Source organism: Macaca thibetana, chromosome 15, assembly GCF_024542745.1.
Source record: "Macaca thibetana thibetana isolate TM-01 chromosome 15, ASM2454274v1, whole genome shotgun sequence".
Taxonomy (NCBI): domain Eukaryota; kingdom Metazoa; phylum Chordata; class Mammalia; order Primates; family Cercopithecidae; genus Macaca; species Macaca thibetana.
In genome coordinates, this window is record NC_065592.1 from 5,449,951 (window position 1) to 5,472,108 (window position 22,158).

Genomic DNA, 22,158 nt, shown 5'->3' on the forward strand with positions numbered 1-22,158 from the left:
TAATGTGAGTGTGCCAAGGAGACAGTGCCGCTCCCAACACTCCCTTCTCCATGCCCTTCATGGGCTTCGGAAGGCGGCCAGAAACTGCCTTTACACCATTTTGACATCCACACTGGCTAATGATCTCTTGGCCTGGACTTCCATATAAGGACCAGGGATGAGTTTCATTTGCGATGTGGCTTTCAATTGCTTGCCTCTGCCTGGCTGTGTCTGGAAATCAGCATTGCTCTGCCCATTTTATTTTTATGTGTTTGTTTATTTGTTTGAGACAGAGTCTCACTCTGTCGCCGAGGCTGGAGTGCAGTGGCCTAGTCTCGACTCACTGCAACCTCCGCCTCCCAGGTCCAAGTGATTCTCCTGTCTCAGCCTCCCAAGTTGCCGGGATTACAGGCACCTGCCACCATACCCGGCTAGTTTTTTTGTATTTTTAGTAGAGACGGGTTTTCATCGTGTTGGCCAGGCTGGTCTCAAACTCTTGGCCTCAAGTGATTCACCTGCCTCGGCCTCCCAAAGTGCTGGGATTACAGGCGTGAGCCACCGTGCCTACCCTGCTCTGCCCATTTCAACGGTTGAAGCAACTCCTTTGAGACTAAGACTGAGAGGTGGCAGTTTTTAATTTCTCAGGAAAATTCAGGTTTTCTTATCTGACTAGATCTCTAACTAGACTTCCCACCCTTGGAGGAAGATCTGAATGCTGGCTCGCCCTCTGGAGCTTGGGCATGAGCCTCTTAGAAGCTGACTGGAGACAGGCACGCCCCCTTGCCTAGGGCGGCCTCTCTCTGCTGTCTGCTGAGGCTCTGCATGTGTGGCTACTGCCCAGTGTCCTTTGATGTCTTAGGGGAGATGGAGGTTTTCTTTCAGGGATAAATCCCAGGAAACCAAGCCAGGCAGAGAGGTGGTAGAATACTTTTTATTCTCGACTGTCTCCCCCTGAGGAAGCAACAATACAGAAGCTAAGTCGTCCCCTGTGAAGGGAAAAACCAACAGTCAGACATTACTTTGGGCAAGCTCAGAAGCCAGGGACACATTTTACAATGTTTGGGGTTCAACTATGCTGTGAAAACCAGGTCACTGCCCTTGCTCAGGAGCCGTAAAATCAGAATTCTGGCTTCGGTCATGGTCTCCCTCTCCCAAGTAAAGGAGAAGGGAAGGTGGGTTTATTCCCCTTTGGCTGTGGTCCAGAGAACTAAACACACTGAGTTCTGGCCAGATGCGGTGGCTCACACCTGTAATCCCAGCACTTTGAGAGGCCGAGGTGGGTGGATCAGTTGAGGTCAGGAGTTCAAGACCAGCCTGGCCGACATGGTGAAGCCCCGTCTCTACTAAAAAAAAAATACAAAAATTAGCCAGGTGGGGTGGTGGGTGCCTGTAATTCCAGCTACTCAGGAGGCTGAGGCAGGAGAATCGCTTGAACCTGGAGGTGGAGGTTGCAGTGAGCCGAGATCATGCCATTGCATGCCAGCCTGGGAGGCAGAGTGAGACTCCATTTCAAAAAATAACAATAAAATATAAACACACTGCGTTCCACATGCTCACCCCCACTCCATCCTGGAGGGGAGCATCCCTGGCTCGCAATCAGCATGTGCCTTGCCTACAGTTGGGGCTGGTGGTGGGGCAAGGAGCGGATGGTCTCCAGCTTGGTGGCTCACTGCAAAGCTGCAGCCCGCAGCAGGGACAGGCCTGGCACTGGAGCCGGATGTGGCTCAAAGAGGACCTAGGTGACAGTTCAGTGCCCTCCTTGGACCCTCTACCACGCCATCCTGTTTGGGAAACTCCTGTAAGTGGGTTTCCTCTTCATCAGCACGGAGCCTGATGCTTAGAAGCGGAAACATTAGAAGTTAAAGCAAGAGGGCCGGGCGCAGTGGCTCACGCCTATAATCCCAACACTTTGGGAGGCTGATCACGAGGGCGGATCACGAGGTCAGGAGATTGAGACCATCCTGGCTAACACGGTGAAACCCCGTCTCTACTAAAAATACAAAGAATTAGCCAGGCGTGGTGGCGGGTGCCTGTAGTCCCACCTACTCGGGAGGCTGAGGCAGGATAATGGCGTGGACCCGGGAGGCGGAGCTTGCAGTGAGCAGAGGTCGCGCCACTGCACTCCAGCCTGGGCAACAGAGCGAAACTCTGTCTCAAAAAAAAAAAAAAGTTAAAGCAAGAGAGAGAGAGGAAGTCTCAGTAATATATTGGCTGATTCCCTTTGGGGTTAGTAAGTGGCAGGGGCCGTGGGTACCAATGAAAAAAGGACCAACCAGTAAAATCCAAATTAAATAGCAAAGCTCTCCACCGATGTAGCTCCCTGGCTCTGAGTTACAGTTTCCCACCAGGAGGCCTCCAGGGCGGTTTTGAACATCCCCTGGGTTTGAGGCTGACTTTGGTGAGCTGTCTACCCTTGTGTTTAGTGGCCCCGGGCTGGGTGCCTATGGCCTGGGCAGGACGAGCGGCTCCCCTGGTGCTCTCCTGGCGTGCCTGGGGCTCACTCACGTGCTGCAGCACCTTGCGTGGCAACTTCTCAGAGTGGGCAATCCATTCTTTCATTAAGTCTAGCACGAGGGGGATGAGGCTGACCACGCCTCCGTAGTGGTTCCGGGCCTCGTCACAGCTGAGGTGGTTCACCACGTCATGAGGGTATCTGCAGGATGGCAGGGGGCCGGGTGAGCCCATGCTCCCGGGACTTGCCATGCCGTGGCAAGCAGCCGCCAGACCTCAGGCACAGCAGAGTCACCTGGGGAGGCTTTAGAACTGGACACACAGCATGCTCAGGCTCTCTGTCCCCAGAGATTCTGGCAGACCAGGCCTGGGGTGCCACAGGCCTCAGGTAATTCTGGTGTGAAAGACAGGAGGTGCAAACCACTGCCGCACGGTCCGCAGGAACCTGGGTTGGGGGTGAGGAACTGGCTGGCTCATCCCTCTGGCTCATCTCACCCTGGTATCTACAGAGCTTCCCCAGGCTCTGGCCCACTGTCCTGCGGGCTCCCAGGCTGTCAGGATGAGGAGCCCTCAGTGGCGGTGCTGCTGCCCCTGGGAGGCAGCGCTAGCGTCCACTTCTTTGCATGTCAGTGAGGATCTCTGTGGGCTTCCGGGGGCAACTGCTCTGGGCTCTACATCCGCTTCTCCACCTGCCTGGTGCTAACACCCGTGAGACATTTGGTATCCTGCCATGTCTATGATGCTTGTAAAGAAAAGTTTTCGTTGAATCCGAGAGGAGACTGGGATTTCCTGCCCAGGGTGGTCTAACAGGAGCCACATGACCCAGACAACAGGAAAGAAGCAGGACAGAGGCCTCCCCACAGGCACACACGGGGCCTCAAAAGCAGCACCAGAGGGACTTACTTTGCTCTGAGGCTGCTTAAGTCATTGCTTTGGCTAACGAGGGTTTTGCATTTCTCGAGGAGGTTGTTGGTGACTGGGGTGCCAGAGTGCACGGCCTCAAAGTGCTGGCAGAGCTTACTCAGCTCTGAACAGATGTCCAGGAACATGAGCAGAATCCGCCGGTCTGTGGAGTTGTTGCAGTGGTGTTCCATGTAGCTCTGCACCTGCAAAGGCCACCACCACATGAGCTGGGGACATGCCAACCCGGGTCCTGGCTGGCTTATGGTGCAGATGTCCAGGAGCACCCACCCTACTCCCTCCCACCCTCCATGATTCATGGGGGAGATGCAAGTAACGCGTAAGCATTTTAAGGTACAGACCACTCTATATAGTGGTATCTCTCTCGATGGATGGGATGGATGGATGGATGGATGGATGGATGGATGGATGGATGGATGGATGGATGGATACATAGATAGATGATATGAAATTAATGGATTGGCTGGGCACAGTGGCTCACACATGTAATCCCAGCACTTTGGGAGGCTGAGGTGGGCAGGGATCACTTGAGGTCAGGAGTTTGAGACCAGCCTGGTAAACATGGTAAAACCCCATCTCTACTAGGAAAAAACAAAATTAGCCAGGCGTGGTGGCACATGCCTGTAGTCCCAGCTACTCAGGAGGCTAAGGCAGGAAAACCACTTGAACCCGGGAGGCGGAGGCTGCAGTGAGCCGAGATCACACCACTGCACTCCAGCCTGGGTAACAGAGCAAGACGCCATCTCAAAAAAAAAAAAAAAAAAAAAAAAAAATTAATTAAATTAAATGGATGGATGGATGGGTAGATAGATAGACGGATATAAAATCAAGTGTTCCAGCACCATGCAAAATGCTTTACAGGCCTGCTCTCACTTGTGTTCATCTAAACCCTACACACTGAGTAGGTACCTTTTTAAATTCTCATCTTACAGATGAGTACCATGACATGAGCACTGGAGGTCTGGAGAGGTGAAATAACCTGCCCAGGGCACCAGTGGCTTAGTTGGATGTTGTCCCCAGCTCAGTGGCTCCGTGCCCTACCCCTCACCTGTCCCCATGCCACCTGAACCAACCACTACCTAAAGCAAAAGGGGGCTGCCCCCTGACTTAATGCCACAGTGCCTGTCATCCCACTTAGAGAGTTCATTGTGAGAAATGCCAGCGTGGGCCACCCATACTGAGGAGGAAACAGCAGGGACTGGAATCTTTTGGGCTTCAGCTGTACTATGTTCACAAGCTGGAGGAAGGAGGGGCAGGCGAGTAAGTGGAGCTTATTGGGTTACCAAGTGACTGCATCCGAGGTTGAGCCAGAGCCAGAGGTCTGATCTTGTGCTAAGGAGGAATTGGCTGTGGTCCAGGCCAGGTTAACAGACCCATTTCACGGTCAGATGGTTCTACTCTCCACAATCTGATGACAGATGCAGGTATCACCTCCTCCAGCACCCACAAAGGTCTACATCTAAATCAGGGTTTTCTTGCTCTAACCGTTTGCCTTTTTGTTGCTAAGGGATGTTTCCCCAAACAATCTGAAGTGCTTCCTTCTCAAGGATTGCCAGGCACACAGCAGCTTTGTAAGGGCGAGAGGGTTTTGACACACATACCCACAAGGGCACCTGTGGGGGTCGAGGAGGAGGAACCTGCCCCAAGGTGTAACTACAACAGAGCACTGGTGGGGGGACCAGGGGGCGGGGCACGGTGTGCAGGGAACCTTTGGACACTTTTGGTTCAGGGAGGGCAGGGGAGGGGTAAGAGGCAACTCAGAACACAAGGCCACTATTTACCAATAGCCTTCAGTTGAACCTAAGGCAAGAAGGCCACTCCCTTATGCATTGATAGAGATTCTGGGAAGGGACACTTGTTGACTTTTGAAGCTTCTGGAGGATGGACGAAAAAGGATGTAGCCAGTTTCTTTCCTTTCTTCCCCCGAAGTCCAGGTTTACAGAAGAGGAAGTTTATTTTCCAGTAGCTCAGGGGCTGCGTGCATGGGCAAATATGGCTAAACTGGCTAAATGTCACAAGTCGCTGAATCTGGGTGAGGGTTATATGGGTGCTGCTTTTCTGTACATTTAACTGTTTTCTTTTGAGAGAGAGAGGGTCTTGCTGTGTCGCCCAGGCTGGAGTGCAGTGGTATGATCTTGGCTCACTGCAGCCTCTGCCTCCAGGGTTCATGTGATTCTCATGCCTCAGCCTCCCGAGTCACTGGGACTATAGGTGCGTGCCACCACACCTGGCTAATTTTTGGATTTTTAGTAAAGATGGGGTTTCACCATGTTGGCCAGGATGGTCTCAAACTCCTGGCCTCAGGTGATCCACCCACCTTGGCCTCCCAAAGTGCTGGGATTACCAGCATGAGCCGCTGCATCTGGCCTCTACATTTAACATTTTTTTGAGTTAAAAAATTGAGGAAACATTTTACCAAAATTAGAAAAAAAGATTTTTTTTTCTTTTTTTTTTTTGTTTTTTGAGACGCAGTCTTGCTCTGTGGCCCAGGCTGGAGTGCAATGGCGTAATCTCAGCTCACTGCAACCTCCGCCTCCCAGATTCAAGCAATTCTCCTGCCTCAGCCTCCTGAGTAGCTGGGATTACAGGCACCCGCCACCATGCCCGGCTAATTTTTGTATTTTTAGTAGAGATGGGGTTTCACCATGTTGGTCAGGCTGGTCTCAAACTCCTGACCTCGTGATCCACCTGCCTCGGCCTCTCAAAGTGCTGGGATTACAGGCATCAGCCACCACGCCTGGCCAGAAAAAAAGCTTTTAAAGGATGCTGCCAGCGAGGGGGTCGCTTGTTCCTCCCGAGCCTGTTTCTCCTCTGCAGTTCTGAGCCCTGTGCCTGTTCCCACCCATCTTGGGGCAGTTACCCTTCCACAGGCTGACTCCCTCCAAGCTGCGAAGGGCCGGCCTGTGTGTGTTCCTAACCGCACTGCAGCTCCAGCCCCTAACTTCCTGGAAGGCTCATTTGGTCTTGAGGCCTCCAAGTCCTGCAGAGCAAACCTGGACAGCAGCTAACCTTGGAGGAGATGCAGGTTAAATAAAAACGTCTGCGAAAGCACCTGGCAGTGTGCTTGGCATCCCACAGTTCCTCAACCCCCAGTGGAATCTGATGGCAGGGACAGGATCCCTCTGGTCACCAATAAATCCCCAGTTTTCTATGGGTGACCACCGAACCTGCGTCACAGATGAGGTCACTGAGGCACAGAAAGGTGAGGTCACTGGCGGAGGCCACAGCAGTGGCACACGGTAGAGGTAGGACGTAAGCCCCAGCTGGCTGAGTCTTAAGCCCGCCTCTTTAACTGCTGTGTTATTCACTTACATATTTGGTGGAGAAACAAATGAAGGACTCATTCCACCATTTAGGTTCTGGGTCTGGGTCCTGATTCTGGCACAAATGTGCTTCCCCTGTCTGGGCCCCAGTGGTTTCATCTTTCATGAGAGGGGGCTGGGCTTGTTGCCCCTCGGCCGGCGTGGGGGTCGGGAGCCCCACCTGCCCGATGCTGGAGATGGGCCGGATCTTGTCGTGGGCGTTCTCCCTGCAGTGCTCCAGAGCGGCAGTGAAGGTGAGCTGCTGCTGCTGGAAGAGCTTGTACTTCTGCTCGATGCCGCGAAGCAATTCTTTCACCTCATTCATTGTCTTCCTCTGTGGTCATTTACAGGAGAGGAGGAATCTGTGGGGAGAAAGAGGGTAGTGATGAGGTCCCGGGACCCAGTGCTCGGATCCAGCTCTGGAGGGAATGACTGTCAGGTCACTCTCACTGGAGCACCTGTGAGCGCCTCCCCACAGAAGAAAGCACGGCCCTGGGAGGCTGCACACTTGTCCGGACCCCCCAGGCTGTCCATGACAGAGCTGAGCCTGACCTCGAAATTTACCCTCCATGAACACATTCTTTGCCATGAAATGTGACTTCTTCCATCAGCTGTGGACCGAGTTTCTCTGGTTCTGTTTCTCCAGATGTGGGATCTACACACATGCACGCACACACGTACACGCACGCACACACATACATGTGCACACATAAGCACATGCATACACACACACACGCACGTGTGTACACACACACAGCCTCCAATCCCTCACTGTGGTGTCAGGGATCAAGGGATATACCACAGGATATAAAACCAGGGGATTATCAGTGTGGATCAAATTATTTTAAAGTATCTGCTGCTCTGCAATTGGTGGGAAAGTCTGGGAATTCCTTCCCATGAATTAAGCGGGGAGAAGAATCAATACTAGACTGTCTAGTTTGAGAAGATGTGAGTCTGCCTGCTCTGGGCTGGGGGCAGGAGCCTTGGTCTCAGGTTTGCGCATTCTCAGGGCAGGGCTGGTGGCTAGTGGACTGCTCTCTGACCCTGCTAATTGCTGGAATGCCGTGATCAGTAACATGGAGGCTGTGGGGAGGGCTCTCTCTTGGCACCTCACAGACTGTCCCTGCTGTGATTTGGGTGGTCCACAGAGCATCTACAATCCTCCTGTGGGCAGAAGAGTCTGTGGGTGTGTGCTCCACGACATCACGATTTTGCTGAGTGCGTGCAAAATGCTCCAGACCACAGATTTCTATCACATTAGAGCGGGAAGGGACTCAGAAAACAAACTCCCTTGAGCTGCTACAGAGAAAGTGAGGCTCAGAGGGAAAGGTTTTGCCCAGGGTGTCACAGCAAATTTGTGCCCAAGACACCCTGGGTCCTAGGCTTCCTTACATCTAACCAGCATCGTCAGTGCTGCCACACTCGGCTGCCCCTCCACTGCCTCCAGAACAAAGTCCAGGCTCGAATGTGTCACCACATGAGCAGGGGTCAGAGAAGGCTGTGCTGAGGTCAGGTCCAGTCCAAGGGAGATGTTGGAGATGGAAGGGGCCAGAACATTTAGCATGGACTGGGGCAGGGAAGGCACATTCCAAGCTTCCAAGCAGGTCCCAGGTGGATAGGAATGAGAACAAGACAAGGCTGGGAAATATTTCTTTCTGCTGTGTCCAGAGCAGGGCTGGAGCTGGGGGTCCAGCTTGAACCCAGGAGGTCAAGGCTGCAGTGAGCCATGATCACAGTACTGCACTCCAGCCTGGGGGACACAGTGAGACCCTGTCTCGAAAAACAAACAAACAAATAAACAAACAAAAAAGCCCAAAAAAAACCCACAGAGGCGGGGGAGACGACATCAGAGGAATGAAAGGAAACACAGGAACAGACCAGGAGATGGCCTCTGCGAGATGATGGGTGTGGTAAATCAGGGAACTTGGAGGAGGCTGGGGAAGAGGCCCATTAGCAAGATGGAGCCCAGCCACAGAGCCTCTATCCCTGGAGCCAAAAGCCAGCAAGGCTGCCTTAGAGGAGCCACCTTAAGAGCCACTGAGCGGGTCTCCTGGAAAGACAAGAGTATGCTTCTGCAGCAGAGCCACAGGGCTGTGACTATCAGCAGACACAGGGGCAGCTGCAGCTCCCCTGGGGGTGGGCTGGGGCCAGGGCCAGGGCAGGCAGGGCAGGATCCTCTTTCCAGCTCAACCTCCTATGGAAAGGAGAGCTGAGGGTGGGGAATGAGGTGGGGGTTTATGACGCCTGCCATGGTTTATTGACACCTGCCACACCCTTGGCTGGTCCCCACCACATGGAGCAGACACGCTGACTCACGCACAGTGGTTTCCTGTTGCGCCTCCCATGGTGTCCGGCTCACCCAGGCCCAACTAGGGCGAGATGAGGAAGGCACTTGCCTCCGTGCAAAACTTAAGGAGGTGCCAAAAAACTCAGCAATCAGGATAAAAATAGACCAGGCACAGTGGCTCACACCTGTAATCCCAGCACTTTGGGAGGCTGAGGCAGGAGGATCGCTTGAACCCAGGAGGTCAAGGCTGCAGTGAGCCATGATCGCAGTATTGCACTCCAACCTGGGTGACACAGTGAGACCGTGTCTCCAAAAGAAAAAAAAAAAGCATCTTGAGTAGCTGGGATTACAGGTGTGTGCCACTACACCTGGCTATTTTTTGTATTTTTAGTAGAGATGGAATTTCACCATGTCAGCTAGGCTGGTCTTGAACTCCTGGCCTCAAGTGAACCACCTTTCTCAGCCTCCGAAAGTGCTGGGATGACAGGCAAGAGCCACTGTACCCAGCCCCAAAAACGTTTTTTAAAGAACGGGTCTTGCTCTTTCACGCAGGCTGGAGTGTGGTGGTGTGATCATGACTCACTGCAACCTTGACCTCCTGGGCTTCCACCTCAGCCTCTTGAGTAGCTAGGACCTCAGGTACGTGCCACCGTGCCTGACTACTTGTTTTCTTTCTTTCTTTTTTTTTTTTTTGTAGAGATGGGGTCTCCCTATGTTGCTCAGGCTGGTCTCGAACTCCTGGGCTCCAGCGATCCTCCCACCTCAGCCTCCCAATGTGCTGGGATTAGAAGCATGAGCTGGCAGCGTCAGAATTTGTAAAGAAAAGATTGCTGCACCTTGCCATATTGAAACCTGAGGCAAGAGGAGAAATCAGTAATACTGAGCCTACCTTTACTTAAATTTTTGACATGTTACTCTAAATGGATTTTAGGCATTATTTTTGATTTTTAAAAAATATTGCATTAAAACGTGAAAAATGTCCACCTCAGTGATTGAACTGTTGGCATTCCCTTAAGTTTTGTGCTGAGAGTGCATCACTTGCCTTGCCCTAATCTTGGCCCAGGGCTTACAAATGACTCAAAGGTGAAGCTCCAGGAAAGTTAGAGAGAGCACATAGGTGGAGCTCCAGGGAGAAGGGGCATGTGCCCTTTGGGCCTGGCTTTTCCCCCATCATGGTGAGAGCTGTGGCTGTTAGAGGTTGAGAGGAACTGACTCTGTTCTTGATCCTAGCAACTTGTGACATGCACACCACGAATGTCATGAGAGGAGCTGGAGCCCTGGAATCACAGAGGCCTGGATTCAAATCCTGACTCCAGCCCTTCTTGCTGACCTTGGGCAAGCTGCCCATCTTCCCTAAGCCTCAGCGTGCAGCAGCCTCCCAGCCTGGGGTGAGCCGACACGAGACCAGAGGTGTACGGCGTGGACCATGGGGCCCGGAATGTGGTGGTGCTATCATCAGAATCATCAACGCGACTGTGGCTGAAGCGTGTGTGTGTGCAATGGCAGGGGACACCATCACAGGCATGGTGTGTACCTCAAAAGAAGCAGGAACTGCTAAGGGCTTGACCTCCCGGAGGAAGGGATGTTTGGATCCGGACTTGAGAAGGAGGAGGCTGTGGAGAGGTGAGACAGGTGTGCAGTGGGGGTGGGACCCTGGGCTGGAGGTTGGTGTGTGGGGACGTGGGACTGTGCAGAAGAGGACAGTGGACAGGGTCAGGCTGAGGGACCCCAGTGTCAGGTGAGGCATTTGAAAGAACAGCAGAAGGCTTCTAAGCCAAGGGGGTGAAAAGCACTTCATGCATTCATTCACTTGTGCGTTTCTACTGTGTGCCAGGCACTATTCAGGTGCTGGGGTGTCCAACAAGACTCCCCGCCCTGGAGGAGCTCGTCTGTCACAGGGGAAGGCAGACCATGCGGAAGAGCGAAATGAACAGCATTTTAGATAAGGAGGAAATAAAGCAGGGAAGCAGGTGGGAACCTGGAGAACGAAGGGCCACTGTCTGCTGGAGGGGCATTTGCAGGAGGAGGGTGGGCACGGTGCCGGGACAGCTGGGGCTGTGCTCCAGCCCTCAAGGAGATCCTGGCCTGAAGAAGGGTGGCTCACTCCAGTCCTCCTAAGAACAGCGTGGGTCATGGGATGCGGCTCTAGGACATGTTAGCTCAAGTCCTCACCACGGCCTTAGAGCCAGGTACCATGGTTATCCTCACAGGATAGATTAGGAAACTGAGGCCAGATAAGGAATGGGCAAGTCAGGACTTCCTGCTCAGCTCTGCCTGGCTTTATAAAGTCTGGGCTCTTCACTTGGATCCCTCCCTTCTTCCTCCCTTCCTCCTTCCTCCTCCCCTTCTCCTTGGTAGTACTTAGAGACAAACACACCAGACATCAGACTGACTGTGGAGGTGAGGATAGGGAATGCGAAGGGCCTGAAGAGCTGCCTGACGTCTCCAGGGTTCAGCCACTGACTAGAGCCCTAGCCCTAGGCCTCACTGCCATGACCACTAGACTTTCCCTTTTCCTTGACCCAAAGCAAGGAGGACTAAACATTCAGGGGGCTGCCCTTTATGTGCCCAGCTCCCTGTCACCCTCTTGGGGCTTCCTGGGGTTGTCAGGTTCTCCAGGGATACAGCACTACCTTGGCTGGTGGCCCCAAGAGCCGCTGAGAGCAAAACTGACTCCGTTCTTGATGCTAGCAACTTGTGACATGCATGCCAGGAATGTCATGAGAGGAGCTGTAATAAGCTATCCGAAGTGATCGTCCCTTGAACGAGAGCCACTGCAGCCAAATTAGTGTGGATGAAAGGCACAGGGTATGGGCACTTCTCGATCTGGGGGAGGAGGGAGGAAAAAAATGATTACCCATAGGTTTTAGGCTTTAATTGATTTGTATTTTTCCAGGCTGGTAAAGAAGATTAAATCATGGTAGGAAAAGCGCCTAGGGCTTAAAATAAATGAGGAGAAAGGCAAGTCATTTCAGAAATGTCCAGAAAGCAAACCAAACCTCTCCAGTGCAAATGGCAGGCATGGCTGTTGTGTACTTTGTTCAGGAGGAGGCAGCTTCCTTTTCTTCCCCAGCTATCTTTACAGTTGGGTTTGACAAGCCTACCAAGGTGTGCACGCTTTGAGGAAGCGGTTTGGAGGTGAGGAGGCAACAGTGCTGGCTTTTACATTGGGCACGTCTCTGGGCTGGTGGCTGGTAGAAAAAGGCTTTAGCTGGAGCCTGTATGTGGAGTTCATGCCCTGGCTCTGCCCGATTTAATCAGTGACCCTAGCCAAGATTTCTCCCTTTTCTGGGCCTCAATTTATCCATCTGTCAAATGAGAGAGTTTGGATTAGCCTCTTCTTCAAGAGGCCTTCTGGTTCTAAGGCTGTATGATCAACAACTGATGAGGAAAGAAGCCCAGAAAGGGGAAGTGACTCGCCCAAAGTTACCCAGCCAACCACTCCTCATTGTTCTAATCCTCCAATTTCTCATCTGTAAAATGGGAATGAAGGTGCCCATTTCACAGGGTTGTTGGAACGATTAAATGAAATACTACTACTAATAGTAGCCCCATATATTGTGTGCTTACTGCATGCCAGTTACTCTCCAATACATTAGCTCCTGAAATCCTTCAGCAGTTCCTGCTTCACAGGCGAGGAAAGTGAGGCACGGAGCAAGTAAAGATTTTGCCAAGCTCACACAGTAAGAAGTGGAGCCAAGACTGGAATCTGGGGCTGTCTGCACTGACTGTGCCATTTTCCCTCTCCATAAGGTACAGAGACAACAGAGTTTCGCCGAGAGCACAAAGTTAAGAGTTCAACAAACTCTTACAGTTCCTACTGTTAATGGCAACAGACAAGAGCTAGAGCTCCCTATTCAGTGTTGCGACTAATAAAATATCAAGCTGCCCCGTACCACTGGGAATTCACACGACTCGAAAAGCTCCATCTCCAGCGCGAACCTTCCCCTCGCCACCCACCCAGACAGCTATGCAGGCCCCTCCATCCTCCGGACCCCTCCATCTTTCCATCCTCCACCCCAGCTTCCAGTTTCTGACCCAGAGGCCGGGATGGGGTCTGAGTGGGCCCACCCACGGTCATCGCTGTTTACCCTTGCTTGTCCTAGAGCGCTCTTCGCTCCACGGAGCACCCAGAAGCTGAAGTCACTCCGTGAGTGTCGCTGCCCCGGAGGGTTGGGGAGGCCCGTCCCAGGTCTTGGGAGGCGAGGGTGGGTGGGGAGGTCGGGCGAGAAGGGGCGGGGCCGCGGGCCTGATTGTTACCGCCGGTGCCATAGCAATCGGGTCACGTGGCGGCTGGGCCAGAGCCGGGGAGCCGGAGGTGGGGTCTACCCGGGCTCGACGCTAGGAGTTGGGCTGAGGATTTCAACCCGATCCTCGAACCTCCGGCCCATCCCATAGACGCCCCTCCCTCTTCAAACACCCTCCCCCACATTTATTCCCGCATCTCTATTTTAAAGATGGGGAAACTGAGGCACAGGGAGCGGGGCCAGGGAGCACTGACAGAACCAGAAGCAGGGTCCGCCTCGGAGGGCCGACCTGCCCCTTCTGGGTTTCGTCGAGGGTCTCAGATACGAGGAGACCCAGCTGGAAGCCACCTGAGGGTGTCTCCCGCTAAGATGCGCAAACGGGGAAAGAGAGGTCGGGGTGAGGGAAAGAACTTGCCCAAGCCGCAGAGCGCGTCAGCCGAAGAGGTCGGGGCGGGGGCGACCCGCGCGACCGAAGCTCGGGGATCTGGGCCCGGCGCGGAGCCTGCAGGGCGGGGCTGCCGCGCGTGCTGATGACGCAGACGGCGCGGCGGCCCTGGCGACGCGGTTACTAGGGAGCGGCGCGCCGCGACTGCTGCATGGACTCGGCCAGCGCCCCGCACCGTATCCCCCCCGAGATGCCCCAGTACGGGGAGGAGAACCACATCTTCGAGTTGATGCAGGTGACCGGACACCCCTGCCTGTCGCGACGCTGGCGGCGGCTCGGGAGCCTCCACCGCGACGTCGGGTGCGCGGCCGGGACCCGTAGCTGGGGCCGAGTCATGCGCCCACGAAGCAGCCCAACTCGAGGTGTCCGATTCGTGTGTCGCCGTGACCCCGAGGGGGCCCTCGAGCTGGGGACGCCCCTGGCCCTGCCAGGGTTTGCCTCAGGCGGACCCAGAGGGAGGAAGGGGGCCACTTGAGCCGAGATTTGGTCCTGGTGCCTTAAGATCTGGAACCAGTCCTTTCCTTGTCTCGGTTTCCCCACCTGTGAAATGCCAGCTTGGAAGAGGTGGTCTCCTAGGGGCTCTCCTGGCTCTGACAGTTCCCATCTGTCGAATTTGTGGGGAGCCTCTCGGCCCAGGTTTCTGAGGTGGGCATTGTCCGAGTTCAAGCTGGCATCTCCATCCTCGGAGAAGACTGCCTCGGGGACAGCAGCGTCTCCCACCCTGGTCCCTCCCTCTCAGGGCCGGACGTCCCCTGCAGCTCCGAAGCTCTCATCCTGGCTCCAGGCCTGACTGGGCCCCTAGCTCACCGTGTGACTTTGGGCGGGGCCCCGCCCCCGCCAGGGCCCCAGTTTTCCCTTCTGCACTTGGTGGAGGTCAAGGCTTTCAGGAGCTGGAGGGGATGAACTCTCAGCCACTCAAAGGTTCTGGGAGGCAAAGGGAAGCTGGAGCTCAGTTTCCAGAATATTTGTCTGCTCACCAGGGTACACCCCGTCCCCAGGGGCATGGCATGGAGGGCATAGTGGTGTCTGTGGTCATTTGAGACTCTGCCCTGCACACTAGATAGCTGAGCCCAGACAAAGAAACCCGTGTCTGTACCTCCATCAAACACATTCCCCTTGGAAAGTTTTAACTGATAGAGGGAGAGCAAGAGATTCCGAAAACTGCTTGAGTGGCCAATCACAAATAAAATAGCTAGCTGGGTTAGAAGTCAGCAGGTCAGGGCAGGATGGGGGAGCATCTGGAGCCCTGCTGTCTGCTCTAGAGAACCTGGTGTGTTTTCCACAGTGATTGTTGGAGGAGTTGCCCAGGAAAGCTTTTCCTGATTTTGAAACAGGGTCTTGCACTGTTGCCCAGGCTGGAGTGCAGTGATGCAGTTATGGCTTACGGCAGCCTTGAACTCCTAGGCTCAAGCAATCCTTCTGCCTCAGCCCCTCCAGAGTAGCTGAAACTGCAGGTGCAGGCCACCATACCTGGCTAATCTTTTTTTTAAATTTTAGTAGAGACGAGGTCTTGCTATGTTGCCCGGACTGGTCTTGAACTCCTGGGCTCAAACAGTCCTTCTGCCTCTGCCTCCCAACAAGAAAGCTTTCAGTCCAATATTTCCAGTCCTTAGTCATCTGTGTATTCCCTCCATGGTTTTGACCATTTCCATTTTTTATACTTTTGACTTTAAAATAATTTTAGATTCACAGGAAGTTAAAAAATAGTATGGATTTCTGGTCTCCCCTCCCCCATTGCCCCAGTGATAACATCTAACATAACTGTAGCACATTGTCGAAACCAGGAAACTGGCATTGGTACAAGAGGGTTACCTGAACTGTAGGCCTTATTTGGATTTCCTCCATTTTCACCTGCATGGATGTTTTTGTTGTGCATACAGTTCTGTGCAGTTATATCACATGGACAGATCTGCATAACCACTAATGCACCTCCATTTAAACTAATCACTTGTTCTAATCAACTCACCTTTAAAAAAATTAAATAGCCGCTTTTGCCTCATCCTAAGTGATATCCTTGAAATTATTGATTCGATGTACTTATTTTTCCAATATGTTAAATACACAATGATTTAAACATGAAATGTAAAATATTTATGTGTGAACCATCAAAAATCATCTCATTCCATCACACCAGTGGTATACAAACGTGAGTTCACTCCAGCTGTGCTACTGAACAGGCGGAGAAGCTGAGGCCCAGAGAAGGGAAGGGACTTGCTGGGGAGATACAGTGGGGCTGGAACCAAGACTTCTCACGGCTCGGTGCTCTTTTTCCTGCCTCACACTCCCTTCACTCCAAGAGGGCTACAGCCCTTCCCTCCTTGTCCCTGGGGCTGCACAGCTGCTGTGAGCTCTTCCTCATTTCTGTGCCTAGGATTGTGCAACCCCAGAATCTGCTTTCCCTTGATATGCTTGCCTGATTGGATGAAATGGCCAGAATATCCCAGGACTATTTAGAAATCTGGCTGGTAATATTCTGTTCCATTCTGGAGGGACACATGGAGTGGTGATGGTCATGTTCCCCAGCAAACATCTGCGCCGGCCATCTGCTATGACTGCCAGGCATTGGGGTGCCAAGGGCTCTAGGCAGACAAGGAGGCCCAAAGAACCCATGGCCTGCCGGGAGGATGGTGGCCTGGTGAGTAGGAACAGGGTGAGGCATGGAACAGGGCAATGCCCGCAGGCAGGTGCAGGAGCATCTGACATGTTTGCCTAGTGCACATACTCAAGAAAGTATGTTCCCATTGAGATCTGAGACTGAGCAGAAGGTAGCCAGGATGAGGATGAGGAAGAAGCTTCCTAGCTAAGGGGACAGCATCCGCTAAGGCTCTGAGGGGAACGGTGATGCTTGAGAACTTGGAGAAGGCTCGTCTGGGAAGCCCAGAGAACCCCAGGGGAGAGAGCCCTGGACTGCCTGCTCTGAATCAGGGGCAGGGTGCCCCACTTCTGCCTCCCCCAGGTGCCTCTGCAGCAGTACCACGTGGCCCCCCTCATGCCTCTGCTCCTGGGGACCCAAGCAGATGCCAGCTGGGGCAGAGGCTGGGTCCCAGGTTGAAGTCACATTTGGTGGGGTGCAGTGGAGACAGCAGGCCCCGTAGCTGGTATCTATGGTGACCAGGTGCCCCTGCAGGTATTAACCACCTGGGTGTCTGCCCTGCACCCACAGAACATGCTGGAGCAACTCCTGATCCATCAGCCTGAGGACCCCATCCCCTTCATGATCCAGCACTTGCATAAAGACAACGACAATGGTGAGCACTGGCTGGGGCTCTTCCCCTCCCCATCTTCCCCTCGCCTCCTCCTTCCCCTTCTTTCCTGACTCCTCTGTTTTCTCCTTCTTCTCCTCATCCTCTGTCTCCTCCTTCTTCTCCTCATCCTCTCCAGGGATCCTGCCCCACCCCGAGAATAGCTGAGCACTGTCCTGTCCTACCTGTGTCTGAAGGGAGGTCAGAAGGGAGGGGTTTCGACAACTTGAGGTGGTGGTTCATTGAAAAATGCCTTAATTTCTTTTGGAGCACAACTTATAAAAATTCTCTTGCCAAGTTACTAAAATGAAAACCCCAGAATGACCCATGGAATCAATTATTAATGCTTTCGCCTGCCCTAGCTGATGTCGCCTGTTGGGTTTCAGCTCTCTGATCACTCCACTTGTCAGGTGTAAGTTTGGTCTCTGGTCTACCTAGACAGGCAAGCTCTTGGGCTTTTCTGACGGTCTCATTATCAGAGCGTGTTAATGAGTTTCTGAGCTCCCCAAACCTTTGCAGTTGGCCAGTGCAGGTCAGCCGACCCAAGGCCAGAGCACAGGAGCGGGGAGGAGGGAGGCACTCACACAAGGAAGGCCCCTCACTCGACTCCATGGTCCCTTTGCCAAGTGGAGGGTCTGTCCTGTCGTGTGTGGGCTGTTGGGTAGGACTGAGGTCTTGGAGCTTTTATGTTTCTTTCATTGGGGAATTAGCTGCTTTGAAGGAGCTACCAGCGCACCCGTGAAATTAGCACTTGGTGCAGCTGAGGACAGAGGCCAGAGATGCCCTGTGTGGAGGTTCAGAAGGCCCAAGGTGAGAAATGACACTAGGTAGTTAAAAAAAAAAAAAAAAAAGTGAGAGAGGAGGTTCCAAGCCTTTTCCTCGTGCCCTGCATGCAGGTCCTGGCGCATCCAGGTCTGGCTGCGGAGCAGCAGAGGAAGGGAGTCTTGGCTCCCGATGCCATTGCATGGACCTAGGCAGGCAGGTTCAAAAAGAGACCCCACAAAGGCCAACAAAGAGTCCCTTTTCTGAGCCTCTGGTTAGGTGCAAATGGCTGATTCACTGGACGTTCCCTTGTTCAGCGGATGTTGACTGAGAGTCCTGTGTGCCCAGGCGTGGGTGGTGTGGTGCTGGGGTGGCCTCGGGACCCCCTTCCCCATGTCCGATTTGCCTTCTCCCCAACCCCACCTTCCTGGTGCAGTTTACTCTGCCCTGCAGCGACTCTTAGAGACCGTCTTTCTCTGGTTGGCTGTTTATTACATGGCCCAGGTGGGAGGTTCTGTCTCTCCAGATTCACCTGCTCTTAGGGTGGGAGTTAAGCCTACCCTGCCCTCCTGCGTGGCCCTTACTGCTGCAGACCTAGGCTCACCCCCAGGCCCCACTGGCTCCATCTGCCAGAGGAAGAAGTTCCTGCATTCGCCCCCGCCCCCACCCTGAGGCCGAGTGGGTGCTGGGAGCTTGGGTGTTGCTAAGCTCTGTTATTCCAGGGCTGCGGACAGCAGCTCTGCCCCCACGCAGCTATCTCACCCCGCCACCAGAGAAAGGATGGACAGCAAAGGGAAAGCAAAGCAGAAGGAAACACAAAGTAAAAGTGAAGTAAGAGCCAAGTAAAAGCTAAAGTAAAAGTAAAGCAAAAACAAAGTCAGACTAAAAGTCAACCAAGAGCGAGTGAAGAGTGCGGTGCGGCACAATCCTCTGTCCTGCCACCCCCCACCTCCCTCCCCGCTGTCAGGTACCCTGCAGCTCACTCATCTTAAAATGCAGAGACGTGAGAGATCGTGGCTGTCTTTGGCCTTACTTTCCTCATTTGTGAAATGGACATGTTTGGTTAAACCAGATGGAAGCCGTGAAACTCTGGTCTGGTCAGTGGTGGCTGAAGGAATGGGAAATCCCTGATGCACCATGGGTAGCGGCTTCCAGGGATACGATGTCGAGTTTCCAGTAGTAAAAAGCTTGATAGATTTTTCTAAATTAAAAATTGTGCTTACCAGCCTGGCCAACATGGCGAAACCCCATCTCTACTAAAAATACAAAAATTGGCTGGGTGCGGTGGCTCATGCCTGTAATCCCAGCACTTTGGGAGGCCGAGGTGAGCAGATCATGAGGTCAGGAGATCGAGACCATCCTGGCTAACATGGTGAAATCCCATCTCTACTAAAAATAAAAAAAATTAGCCAGGCGTGGTGGCGGGTGCCTGTAGTCCCAGCTACTGGGGAGGCTGAGGCAGGAGAATGGTGTGAACCCGGGAGGTGGAGCTTGCAGTGAGCCGAGATCGCACCGCTGCACCTCAGCCTAGGTGACAGAGTGAGACTCCGTCTCAAAAACAAAAACAAAATACAAAAATTAACTGGGCGTGGTGGCACATACCTGTAATCCCAGCTACTCAGGAGGCTGAGGCAGGAGAATCGCTTGAACCCAGGGGGTGGAGGTTGCAGTGAGCCGAAATCGCACCACCGCACTCCAGCCTGGGCAACAGAGTGAGACCCTATCTAAAAAAACAAAAACAAAAAGTGCTTGAAAGCTGGGTGTGGTAGTGCACCTGTAGCTCCAGCTACTTGGGAGGCTGAGACATGAGGATCGCTTGAGGCCAGGAGTTCGAGACCACAGTGCCACAATTGCATCTTGAATACCCACTGCATTCCAACTTGGGCAATATAGTAAGACTCTGTCTAAAAAAAAGGTGCTTGATAATAATGTAACCACTTGAACTCTCATAAATTAGGTTGCACTGACGTATTCTGCTGTTAGTTTGAAAATCCTGCTTGGGCATGCCCTGTGTTCTTCTCTTTGTTCTTTCCTCCCTCTTATTTTTCTTTTTAGAAACAGGGTCTCACTCTGTTGCTCACACTGGAGTACAGTGCGGTGATTACAGCCCACTATAGCCTTGACCTCCTGGGCTCAAGTGATCCTCCTGCCTCAGCCTCCTGAGTAGCTGGGACTACAGGTACATGCTATTGCACCTGGCTAATTTTAAAATTTTTTTGTAGAGACAGGGTTTCACTATGTTGCCCAGGCTGGTCCCTGCTCCTAGGCTCAAGCGATCCTCTTGCCTTGGCCTCCCAAAGCACTGAGATTACAGGCATGGGCCGCTATGCCCGGCCCTGTGTGTTCTTAAACCGCTACTTCAAGGCTTACCTAGTTCCCCAGCCTAGAAACTCAAGAGCCTTGAATTTCAAGAAATTTGAGGCAGATTCAATAATCTCTTTCTGTTTTGATCTTACTCCTCTGTGTGCAGCTTTAATTTTCAATGTCAAACTGTCCACTTCATCAGGATTTTAAAGTTTAAACATCATCTTTCTGGTTTGGATGGAGTGTAGTTGATGTTGGCTGGACAGCCACCTCCGCTGCCGCCTCCCTCCCTTTGTCTCCTCCTCCCACCCTCCTTAGTGCCCCTTTCCCCTTCATCCGAAGGTCTGGGGCTTTCCCAAAGCTCCCTCCGTGGAGTCCTTGCTCCTTTCTTTGCACTGCACCTGCTCCGTTGTTCTCGAGCAGGGGCTTGGATCCAGACCTGCCTCATGCAGTCTCTAGCTGGGGGCCAGCCTCTAGCTGGGGGTCTGTCCTCCTGAACAGCTGAGTCCAGCTTTTGGCCAGATGCTCTCAGGAAGTAGAGTCGCTGGGTCCCAGGAACCACTGTTTTGGAGAGTTCATTTGTTTCCCACAGCCCTGCACTCCACCGCAGGCCCTCAGCTGGCAGCTCTTACGGATGCTGGAACATTTTGTCCTTTGGCTCAAGTCCCAACCACTGAAATGGAAAGGAGAGAGTGATACCCATGGGTTTCTCTCTCTCTGCCCACGCTTGTGGAGCAAAAATGGGAAGGAGGAAGGGAGACTACCCTGCCTTAGTGACTTTTCTTTTCTTTTTCTGTTTTTTGTTTGTTTTGGAGACGGAGTCTCACTCTGTCGCCCAGACTGGAATGCAATGGTGCAATCTCGGCTCACTGCAACCTCCGCCTCCCAGGTTCAAGCGATTCTTCTGCCTCAGCCTCCTGACTAGCTGGGATTACAGGCACCCGCCACCATGCCCAGCTAACTTTTGTATTTTTAGTAGAGACGGGGTTTCACCATGTTGGCCAGGCTGGTCTCAAACTCCTGACCTCAGATGATCCACCCACCTTGGCCTCCCAAAGTGCTGGGATTACCAGTCATGAGCCACTGCGCCCGGCCGCCTTGGTGACTTTTCTAGGAGTGGGAGAAGCCTCGAATCAGCTAAGCCCAATCCTCATGCGTCCTAGAAGAGTGCGGGAGGCTTGGAGGGGCCTGTGACATCCAATGTGTGTTTTATTCCCCTGGGCTGGTGTGTCAGATCATTGTGCCCCCTTCCAGCCATACAGCGGCCTGTGGTAGGTAGGACCTCAGCCCTTCCTCTTCCTGGGCCTGGGGTTAACTGCCACACACAGTGACATGCCCGGTGACTGGTGTAGAGGGAAAGATGGCCCCGGGCTCATCCCGGTGAGCGAGCACACGAGGGAGCAGAGAGAGCCCCGGTACATGGGCTGGCAGCCCCTTCGCCGCCAGAAAAGCAGATTTAGTACAAAGTGAGCATTTACAGTAGCCCTGGGCAATATTAAAGCAGGCGATGGTGTATATAATGGTATGTTTCGTTTTTTATCAAACGTTTGTCCAAGAAAGCTGTGTATTAGAGCTCCAATACCTAAGGGTTTTCTTGTGAATTTTAAATCATGCTCCTAGTTAAACCTCAAAAGGATCTGTGGATGGAAAGGTTTTTTGATTTCCTTTGAAGTGGTTGGAAGAAGTTGATTACTCTTGGCAGTCAAGCAGCCTTTTATGACACTGTTTATAAATAATTACTCATGAGCAGGGCTGGAGTTTCAAGGTGTTAGATTTTAAGAAACTGAAATTAATCACATAAATGTGTGGGAGAAATTAGGTGGGGAGAAAGGCCGTGGATGTTCCCCTTTTAAAGTCTGTTCATAGATGTGTACCATTTGGGTGCCACTTACAGGAACCTGGAAGGGGAGGGTTTCCCCTGCCCGGGAACTCTCAGGCGAATGTGTGACTCAGGAGTCAGGTTTGCTCCCCAAAGGCCCTTGCCGAGCTGCATCTCCCCACTCCTCGGGCTCTGTGCGCCCTGAGCCCTGTTGGGTCTGGTCTGTGTCTGGAGGAGCTTCAGCAGGGCCTGTGGTCAGAGCCCCGGAGAGGCAGCAGGCGATGGTGCATGAGCGGACCCAGGTTCCCCACTGCTCCCTCATCTGACTTTGAGCAGACCCAGCTTCCCCACTGCTCCCTCATCTGACTTTGGCCAAGCAGGCGCTCTCCCCATGGTCCA

At 53.1% G+C, this 22,158-nt stretch overlaps 3 protein-coding genes across 8 annotated transcripts in view; 1 reads left to right on the forward strand and 2 right to left on the reverse strand.

The window, feature by feature from the left end:
* The window catches only part of AK8 (adenylate kinase 8), a 346,351-nt gene that overhangs the window by 174,526 nt on the left and 149,667 nt on the right, over positions 1 to 22,158 (forward strand). Inside the window, exons 2-3 of the mRNA XM_050760106.1 lie at positions 13,732 to 13,867; positions 16,796 to 16,880. Of these exons, the coding sequence (XP_050616063.1) occupies positions 13,784 to 13,867; positions 16,796 to 16,880 (169 nt within the window). The 5' untranslated portion in view covers positions 13,732 to 13,783. The remainder of the gene's footprint in view (positions 1 to 13,731; positions 13,868 to 16,795; positions 16,881 to 22,158) is intronic.
* Positions 1 to 22,158, reverse strand: part of GTF3C5 (general transcription factor IIIC subunit 5) — an 870,547-nt gene that overhangs the window by 171,111 nt on the left and 677,278 nt on the right. The gene's annotated exons all lie outside the window — the stretch shown is intronic.
* On the reverse strand, positions 894 to 14,297 carry SPACA9 (sperm acrosome associated 9). Of its 6 annotated transcripts, none has more exons than XM_050760327.1 (5): positions 13,032 to 13,170; positions 6,835 to 7,015; positions 3,334 to 3,536; positions 2,485 to 2,632; positions 894 to 965 (listed from the first exon to the last, which is right to left on the reverse strand). In XM_050760327.1, exons 2-5 carry the CDS (start codon positions 6,976 to 6,978, stop codon positions 954 to 956), a joined length of 507 nt encoding a protein of 168 aa, XP_050616284.1. In that variant the 5' UTR covers positions 6,979 to 7,015; positions 13,032 to 13,170; the 3' UTR covers positions 894 to 953. The 6 variants fall into 6 exon arrangements, with proteins under 6 accessions (XP_050616284.1, XP_050616285.1, XP_050616280.1 ...); XM_050760328.1 differs by having other exon boundaries at positions 894 to 1,322; XM_050760323.1 differs by lacking the exon at positions 13,032 to 13,170 and adding an exon at positions 14,173 to 14,297 and having other exon boundaries at positions 894 to 2,632.

Bases quoted from the DNA above. Each gene is read 5' to 3' on its own strand.
- SPACA9 (XM_050760323.1), bottom strand. From the start codon at position 6,978: ATGAATGAGGTGAAAGAATTGCTTCGCGGCATCGAGCAGAAGTACAAG. The intron at 3,537-6,834 runs GTGGGGCTCCCG...TGGCCTTTGCAG, and splicing joins CCATCTCCAGCATCGGGCAG to GTGCAGAGCTACATGGAACA. The intron at 2,633-3,333 runs GTAAGTCCCTCT...GCCATCCTGCAG, and splicing joins TTAAGCAGCCTCAGAGCAAA to ATACCCTCATGACGTGGTGA.